The 9,874-nt window shown below is 27.4% G+C and overlaps 1 protein-coding gene across 17 annotated transcripts in view; it reads right to left on the bottom strand.

Moving 5' to 3' along the window:
- Positions 1–498: 498 nt before the first annotated feature.
- LOC107451625 (telomerase protein component 1) overlaps positions 499–9,874 on the bottom strand; it is a 275,001-nt gene continuing 265,625 nt past the window's right edge. For all 17 annotated transcript variants that reach the window (XM_021147098.3, XM_043040343.2, XM_021147105.3 and 14 more), the window contains 3 exons: positions 7,144–7,290; positions 2,389–2,493; positions 499–827 (listed from right to left, as the gene is read on the bottom strand). In XM_021147098.3, the coding sequence (XP_021002757.2) occupies positions 693–827; positions 2,389–2,493; positions 7,144–7,290 (387 nt within the window). In that variant the 3' untranslated portion in view covers positions 499–692. The remainder of the gene's footprint in view (positions 828–2,388; positions 2,494–7,143; positions 7,291–9,874) is intronic.

The following is a 9,874-nucleotide window of genomic DNA, read 5'->3' as shown; positions in this document are numbered from 1 at the left end:
TCAAGCATTAATATGAGCTGTCTATATTATGGGAGCCAGCATGACCACACGCCTTTTCTATCGTTATAAAAATTTGAAGGTCCCTTGTTTAAAAGGTGTACAATTGAGTAAGAGAATTGCCCTTTTTATGCAAAGAAAACCTCAATTATTTAAACTTTTCCAAGAAAAAGTATCACAAATAAAGCATGAGCAGTTCAGGAAGTTTTTACAGAATATATATATATATTCATNATATATATATATATATATATATATATACATATTTTGTTTATTTATTTAAAAGTTTTTTTCTCTTGGTAAGTTAATATTTTACATTTCTGTACTTAATTACCGTAAAATAGTGCAAAATTAAATTATAATAAATAATCATTTTAAAATATAAGTATTATCACATGCTAAAATTTAGTATAAAAACTCCTAGAAGAGTTAAAAATTAAAACATAATGGCAATGATATAATTATTCATTTTACATATTGTATCACAATGTGCAACAGAAATAAAGTGTCATTGGTTTATTTAATTTCAGAATGAAAACTACAACTTGCTATTCAATAAAAGCAATTCAGTAATATGACATACAATAATAATTTGCCTTGAGAAGAAAATTATTGAAAATAATTAATGTTACATAAGCTCATAAAAGGTGTCACTAGAAAGAAGCACAAAATGGAGTTTAACAGAAGAATCAAAATCAAACAAATTGAAGTACTTCTACTCCACCAAAGATTGTCCCAATAATTAACGTGTTAGCATTAACAAATCCTCCTAAGCAAATTTCTGATGCTTTAAGACTAGTTATAGGAACTGGTGAATGATACTGGCATACCTAAAATGCAGGAAAATTGTGTTTAACAAACATTCAGTAATAATTGCTTTTAACATATATTTTTATGATCCTTCAAAAATTTGAGTTCAGGAATGACAATAAAAAATCATCAAAACCATTTTATTTATCTAGTGGGATTAGAATGTTTTCATTTTTTCATTGTCTAAGCCATCAAGTCCTTTATCACCAGTAAAATTAGTTATAAATTATTTCAATTCATTTTTTGGCTTTTATTGTTAGAGTTGGAAAATATTTTTATTATTTTTCAATTAAATATTAATTTATGACCTTACACTAGTATTCAGGTTTTGCATCTAACTTTTCACAAGCATTCTTTTAAAATGATATCAAGGGTGGTTATTACAATACACATTCCATATGAAACTATCAATTGTGATGATATTGATTAATTTAATGAAATTAAAACAAATTTTTTTCAATTACTATTTAAAACAATGTCTTACATAAAAAAAATGCTGATCTAAACTGAAAAGGAGAAAATGAATCGCACCTGTTCACTGTGAACAAGATACAAGGTTACATTTTCATTTAAATATAAGTTATATTTTTATGTTTCAAAATGTGTAAGTAATGAACATCCATTGTTGAATTAATATCACAGTGAAGTGCTAAATTTTCATGATAGCAGTTATTTAGCTCTGATTTTTTAATCAATTGTCATAAGAAATGCATGCATAACAATACTGTAACATCATACGTAAAAACACAAAATCATCAAATTTGAAATCTAGGAAAATTTCAGCACTGTGAATCGATGGACATAACGTTCAATAAACTTTTCTATATATTAAATAATTTTATTGTAGTCTTTTCTCCTTAATTTTCAAGACTTGTTTAATAAAAGTATTATTTACAATTTTTTTTTTACTCGAAACATTGTTCATCACGAAAGTTGAATCAATATTCTTATTCAGTCTCAAAATTCATATTATTTATTTCTGAAGACATTGAAGGAGAAACTTGATCCATAATGAAAAATATTAACAAGAATATTGCAGAAAATCGTATAGTAAAGAGAGTTTACTTAGTTTCCTTTTATTTCAGAATGACAGTAATATTCTCAGAATGGAGAATATTCTCAGCACATTCACATTCTCCAAGAATATTCTCGCATCTCTAAACATGCTGGATGGATTGGGGTTTGTCCTTTTGGATATCATGTTTAAAAAGAGAAAAATGATTTATTGGGAAAAGAAACCTTTCAACTTTTTTGTTTTGTCTTCAATTTTTCTTTACCTTCTTTCATCAAAATTGTTAACAGAGATTCTCTATTAATGAAATTTATCTGTCAACCCAGTAATAATCACTAATTGTTATGCAGTAAAGTTTTTTTGTTAGAGATATTAGAATTTATGATTTTATTAAAATTTATGGAATTTTCATAATGAGATACAAATTACAATGATGATGGGAAGTTAGGAAATTAGATTTTGATTTGATGTCTCTTAAAGCAATTTTACAATAAATTTGTGTACAGAGGCCTCACATGTGACTGTTATCAGAACAACACATCATGCAGAAATAAAAAGTGGTTAAATACCTGTTCAAGACTTGAAAGCTTCCAACCTTTGACGGTTTTGTCAAGAGAGCTAGTAAATATATAATGATCAATCACAGCAATTCCAGTAATGGCACTTTCATGTATCTAAAATAATTCCATAAAAGTTGAGAAAATCAGCAAACTATGCAAAAAATTAGAGGTTTAACAATAAATAAGTGATAAATATTACAAACCATTCAAAACATACATTAAGTAAAGATTTTTTTTAATTAAATAAGAGAAAATACAAAATTGTTATGTAATAACTTAATCTTTTTCAACCAGGTAAAGAAATATGGCAGCTTTAACTGATTTTAATATTTATAACGTTTTGAAAATAGCTTATATTTATCAAATTATTGAATTATCACTTAAAGCCTTCTTTTAATATGCTCTCCATAAAGAAATTTATATTAATTAGATCAATCAATTTACTATAATTATATACTAATGCAACTATAATTTATTTATTAACTAACACCATAAACTGTGTACTATGCAACTAGAGTTTCATTTGTTCCCTACTCTTACTAATGCTCAATGAGATTGAATTTAATTTCTTGCTAGTTTAGACATTCCAGACACCAGGGCCGTAACTACGCCGGGGCACAGCCCCGGGGCACCGACGGTCAAGGGGACCACATCATGTTTTTTCAAAGTTAAATACTCTAATTATATAAATATATGTAGGAAAGAAATTGTGGTAAGATAGAATTGATGAAAATTTTCTTTTTTGTAATCGCATATCTACTTTAACATAAAGGGAAGGGTAAAAAACGGTCAAAGACCTTTTCCCAGAGTTATTTCCATTTCTTAAAAGAACAAACACGCTTCGCAGAGAAGGGGAAAGGCCACGGCTGTATATAGTTGATTGTTAACATTTTCAGTATATTGCACTTCAGTCTAGTGTCAGACCCAGTGGTGTGCCAACCGGGCAGAGGCAGAGGGCCCCGCTAAAATTTAAGTGATGGGGTAAACTATGTGTTTCCCCCCTCCTGAAATTTAGCACTCACAAAAATAAAGTCAAGTAAAATCGGTACTTTAAAAAAAAATTCAATTTTGAAGTTATTTTTCTAATAGAGAATCTTATATTCCTCTAAAATTTCAGTGGGGGGGTCGAATAATGTGGTTTGCCCCTTCTGATATTTAGACATTCGCCAAGACGAAGTTAAGTAAAATTGGTAGTTTCAGAGAAAGAAAAAAAGCTATTCTTTCTCAATTTTGAAGCTATACACCAAGTAGAAAATTTTATTTTGTTATGGGTAATTAATGTGTTTTTTGACATTTGGAAAAGTAAAATAAAAGAAGAAAAATATTTTATTTCCTATGTTCACTCGATTTTTTTCCTAAATAGTAATGAGGGGGCGAACAAAGTGTTTCGCCCCTTGTGCAATTTCAACAAGCTCAAAAATAATCAAAATTGGTAATTTAAAAAAATTCCTCTTTGAATCTATTTTCCAAATAGAAAACTTTATTCTCCTCTGAAATAAAAGTGAGGAGGCGAAAAATCTGCTTCGCATCTTCTGAAACTTAGACATTAATAGAATAAAATCAAGTAAAGTTGAAAATTTTAGAAAAAACAAAATTGCTGCTTTAAAACTTCTACGCTATTTTCCAAAAAGAAAATTTTATTTTCCTCTTAAATTAAAGTGATGGATCGAAGAATATACTCCACCCCTTCTGAAATTCAGACATTCGCAAAAATAAAGTAAAGTAAAATTTATATTTAACTCTTATTTATTGTTATACTGTAGAGAACATTAAGCCATATATAGCTTAAAACAAAATTTGTCTCACACTTCTGCATGTTGTCTTGAAAAATATTTATACATAAATTGTTTATATTTTTAGTGTTATCCACACAGAAAAATATACTACTACACTGTATAAAGAGCAAGAATGCTTTTCAATTATTACTACTGACAATCAACAATGCAAGAATGTAATCTACTGCTTGTTAAAAAAAATTTTCTTAAGTTTATTTATTTATTTGCAGATGGTGCTATCTTATATAGATTGATACTGTTTGAAATTTCAAGATACATGGAGGGGAGCTGGAATCGATATTCGAACACTTCAGTACATTTGTGTGTGAATAGAGATAAATGTGCTTTACACATAATGGATTGTGCAGACTGAACTGGATATTAAAATTCTTTTCATAGAATTTCTTCTGTATATAGTGTAGTGATCAGGAACTACATCAATTGTTCCTGATCAGTGGCAGCCACTTTTAGACTTTTCATTTTACAAGACTTATCTTGACTGTTTCAATTTTGTTGACTCTTTTGAGTAAAAATATATAACTGCTTACATTATCTTGGCTGTTTCGGTTCCAAAACTTGTTTTGTGAAATTTTCTTCAAAATAACAAATTCCAATTTTGTTCATTTTGAATTTTGTGTTATAATTTTTTTTTCAACTGATGGATTTAACTGATTGATTTAATGAAAAATAAACAGCTAAAAGTTAATTTTTTGAACATTTGAAGCGTCTTTACATAATTGAGAAACAAGTAAGATTGCTATTAAAAATGAAAAGTTATAATTAGAGTTTATAATGTTCATTCATACAATTTTCAAAGTGAGTTTTTAGTTTCTGTCTTTACTTTCAAACAGATTAAAAACTTTTCAGTTAGGTAACTATATGGAAATGAAAACTACATTGAACATAGTTCCAGAAGAAAGCATTGTGAAAATTTAAAAAAAAAAAAAAATTTGTGACAATTCAAATATGAAAAGTATAAAGAAAGGGGAAAATATCATAGTACATTCCTGTACAACTGAGAAGAGGAGAGGGAAGGGTTAAGCTATGAACCGGTCTTCTCCCCAGGTGGCGTATTCGAGTGTTGGGATCTTAGATATGGATGGTCTTTTTTACATTAGGATGCATGCACTGCAAACTCTTTACTGCCTATACTTCCGGGTTACTATTTCCAGTGTATTTTGAAACCATTTAACTCACAAAGTAACCATAGTGTTGTGAGACTCTCTTGAATAGTATTTCTCATATATGTGTATTTATTACATGGTTTATTATTTGTTATTAAAAGAATCGTAATTTGGAGAATTGTCATTTCAAGACATAAAAATCCTCATTTGAAAAAAAGCAGCGTTATTATATAAGACACTTATTACCTTGTCAACAATATACTAACTTTATTACTTAAACCCTAATGATAATTTGTAAAATGAACTTAATCTCGAACATTATGCTAACACTAAGTTATGATGGTGCACGGCTTGCAACAGCAATTGTTAAGTTAAAAGAGGCAAAATCAGGACTGTCGTAAAAGCGAGTTCTGTTTAAATTTAGCAACCATGTCACCTTTTTAACAAAACATCTATAAATAACTAATACAAATTTTTATTTCAAACTCATCAAAATTACGTAATATCATTATCTTATGAAATACAGCAGATTTGAGCTAAAAATTTTTATAATTTATTTATTTTATTAAAAGTAAAATTATTTGTTTGAAAATATCACCTAGCAGAATAAGTTGCTGTATACTTTCTAACTAGAAGTAGAGCAGCTCAAGATTGTTGTTGTTTACATTTAAATGGAAAACACCATCCATAGGAATGAATTTGAAAAACCATCAGGAATCAGTCGAAAAAACATGTGGATTTACAATAAAATTGGAACAAAAATAGTTATTGCTCTTTATAAGGTAAGAAATTTTCAGAAAAATGATTTCAATTTCTTACAAAAATGGGCCCTAAGAATACTATAATATTGGCTGTTATATTATATTATAGTATTGCTTTATAATTTTCAAGTGCAACAGCAATTATTTTGCTTCCCAAGAGTTCGTAATAACGAGATTAATTGAATTCATACATCAAACCTTGGTGATAAAGGATTAAGAAAATTACCAAATAAAAAACATTAATTTATGATAGATTTTTAAACAATATTTATCCTGATAAATTGCTTAATAAAAAAAATAAGAATAAACAATCTGAAGTCCATTCATTTTTCTATCAGTTATGGATTCTAGCAACAAAAACAATTATTGCAGTTAAGTAAGTTTTCTACATCACAAAACCATAACATGCTATGGTCCTGTGAAATTTGGCTCCATGCCAAATTGGTAAAACTATAATTCTTGCATGAGAAATGTAATTTATGGGAAACGTTATTGCAAAGATCGCATGTTTTGCACTTGCCAAATCATACTACCTGAATNCTTCGGCACATTTGACGTCATAACCAATCAGGGGTCGTTTTTGATTGCATCACTTACGGAGGCCTTTTGGGGCAATTTAAATGTTTAATAACTAACTAAATTAACATTTGCCGAAAAAAACAATCAGATTTTCGGTTTTAGGGGAGAATTTCCAATAAGTTAGGTATGAAAATAAAAAAATTTATGATATGCTGTAATTGTCCATTCTGTTTGCTACCTGTTGTGAATTTGAATTTGCCTCAAAAATTTTTAACTCCCTGACTTCTCAGACAATTTCTAAATTCCTTGACTTTTCCCGGTTTTCTGGGTAGCTAAGCGATTCTACTTTAAAAAATAAATTTTGAGATTTAAAATTAGGATTTGAAAAAATTCCGTAGAGGTAACAGATAGAGGTCAAACTGTAAATTTTTTAGTATTTATTTAACTTTAACTCATAAAAAATAAAGATGACATTTATAAAATGTAAATAGAACAATCATATAAAAAAGCAATGAATATCTCATTATCTATTTATAATATTATATTATAGACAAGATAGTTATGCCAAAAAATTTGTTTACTCACTTTTTTAGATGTAATATCATTTTTATGAATTTTTAAGTAGCCCTTTGTATCACCGCACACTAATAAGTCTTTATTTATACAGTAAAATGCAGTAGTGTATAAAGAATTCTCTTTCTCTAGCGATGAAGATAAAGTCCAGGAATTATCCTATGAAATATAAAAACTCTATGTAATTAAAATGCATATTTACAAATCATAACTATACACAATTAATATGAAATATTTATTCTCTGTCATATCATTAAGTTAAAAGAAATATAAAAATACTTGATTCTGAGATTCTAAAAATAGAAGCAGACATGAAAATCGATCACATTAAATATGAAACTATCAAATTATAATAATCATACAAATTTTCTCTTATAGAAATTTCCTAGTAGAGCTTATAACAATTAAATCAATAATTTAAAACTTGATAAAAAAAAGAGATATTTGTAGATTTTTGAGTAATTTAATACTGCATAACTTAATGCAGAAATTTATCACTCTTGTGTAATTATAAAACAATCAAAACAAATTACTTAACTTAAAAATGATATAGCTTAAAATAAGAGAAATAGGAGATAAATTTTATTTAATGGCAGTTATGCCTAATAAGTAAATGAAGAATATAGCAAACAAAACATGGGAAGAAATTCATTTTATATTTCCCAGATATCAACTACCCCCCTATATTTTGGAAGTCAGAAATCCAAATCCGTCGGGGGGAAAAAAAGATGGTAATTCAGAAAAGTACATTTTTGGGTCTGATTTCATAACTTAAAATATTGTCCACACTAAGTAATTTGCGTAATTGAAGTCACCCCCTCGAAACATGAAGAACGAGTTCTAGAATGTGAAGATACAATCATTAGATTAAAAGTTATTCAGGGTGGTCCTTTATTTTTTGGCTCACTGTACAACTCCAAGAAAGGGAAATATTTTGCATAACTTTCAATAATTAACAAATTGAGCTTTGTCTTTTGCTCTAGTAATGTACAGTGTGTAAAAAACTAAACGAATCACCCAGAATAACTTTTGATCAGTTGTGAAGTTGGCAGGGATAAAAAGGGAACCTCTGCCTCGAGACTGCTTTAAGGGGGGCCACGAATTCAAGAAAAATATGTTCAGAATATAATGTTTTTCTCTTTTAAATACTCCCAGTTTCATATGCTTACTATAGACCCCATAACTTCTCCAAATGTTCATCTGATTTAACTGAAAAATGAATGTGATGTCTATTATTATTTATAGTTTAATTTGCATGCAGGATTTTAATGATGTGATTCTAATGATTAGACAAAAACATTAAAGGCAATAAAAATATCTAAATGTAGTCAAAATTATGTAAATATCATAAACTGTTAAATTTTTTAAAAAATCTGATGAAAATTTATGTGAAAATCTGATGAAATTTTAAGTAATTGAGCTATACAGGTTCAAAAAACATTACTTAAAATCTCAATGAAAAATTTAACAATCATAGGCCAAGTGTGGTGGATTTTAATTTTAATATGATCTAAAACTTAAAATAGTCCCTTAAGTCTGAGATTCTACTGTAAAGGTACACAAGAACAGAGTTAAATTTTTTTTCACCACAATTATAAAATTCGTTTAGTCAAAGATGCAAAAAAAAAAATTATAAAAATTATTTCTTTTATTATGCTATTTAATTGTAGTAGAATAACTTTGAATTGTAAGGTTTATAAATTTTCACACATCATTTTAAAGAATGTAATTCAAGGCAAAATACAAAATTTGAATGAAATTAGTTAAATATTTACAAAGAAATTTATACCCATATTCAAATATATGACTACAAATTCTTTAACATTCGATTTCTCAGGAACTATTTGACCACATTTATACCTATTTGACATATTTCTGCACAATTATAAGGTTTACAAACATTTACATCATTTTAAAGAATGTAATTCAAGGCAAAATGCAAAATTTGAATGAAATTGGCCAAATATTTCCAGAAAAATTTATTTATTATTTCCATATTTAAATATATGACTCCGAATTCTTTAAAATTTGATTTCTCAGGAACCAAATTGGCCAATTTCTTTCAACTTTTGTATTTGGCCTTATAAAGTTGCATTCAATGTAAAAATTTATATACCTTACAATTCAAACTTTTTGATAATTATTAAATAAAACAAAAAATAAATAATAATTAAAAATTATCTTTCCCATGAAATTTCATTTTGGATAAAAAAAAAAATTATAATTGTGAGCAAACATTTTATGATTTGCTTAAAAAAATCTCAAAATATGGTGAAATACACAAAAAGTAAAATTAAGACCAAAATTTCCCAGATTGCAGCTCCCCCTATATTTTGGTTGTTGGAAATGCAAATCTATCAAGAAAAGACATATTTATTCAGAAATAGTACATTTTTGTATTTGATCAGGTTACTTAGAATATTGTCTGGACTAAATAACTAACATATTTGAGATCATTCCCTTGAACTATTAAGACTGAGTCCTAGTACGCGAAAATCAGATCATTACACAAAAAGTAAGTCAGGGTGATTGATTCATGTTATTTTTGTGCATTGTACATTCAATTTCTAGAGCTTGAATAATCAGACTTAAAAAATTACATTTATATTTCCAAGATTATGTCATTACTCAAACTAGAAAAATACTACCATCAAAAGCAATTATTTGCTTTAAAAGTGCATAAAAAATGATTTAACACTTTTCCAAAAATAAAATTCTTTAAATTTTCAATAATTTAAATTTC

The sequence above is a fragment of the Parasteatoda tepidariorum genome, chromosome X1, assembly GCF_043381705.1.
Source record: "Parasteatoda tepidariorum isolate YZ-2023 chromosome X1, CAS_Ptep_4.0, whole genome shotgun sequence".
NCBI classification, from domain to species: Eukaryota; Metazoa; Arthropoda; class Arachnida; order Araneae; family Theridiidae; genus Parasteatoda; species Parasteatoda tepidariorum.
Note: the sequence above shows the minus strand (reverse complement) of the source record. Positions and strands in the feature narration are given on the sequence as shown.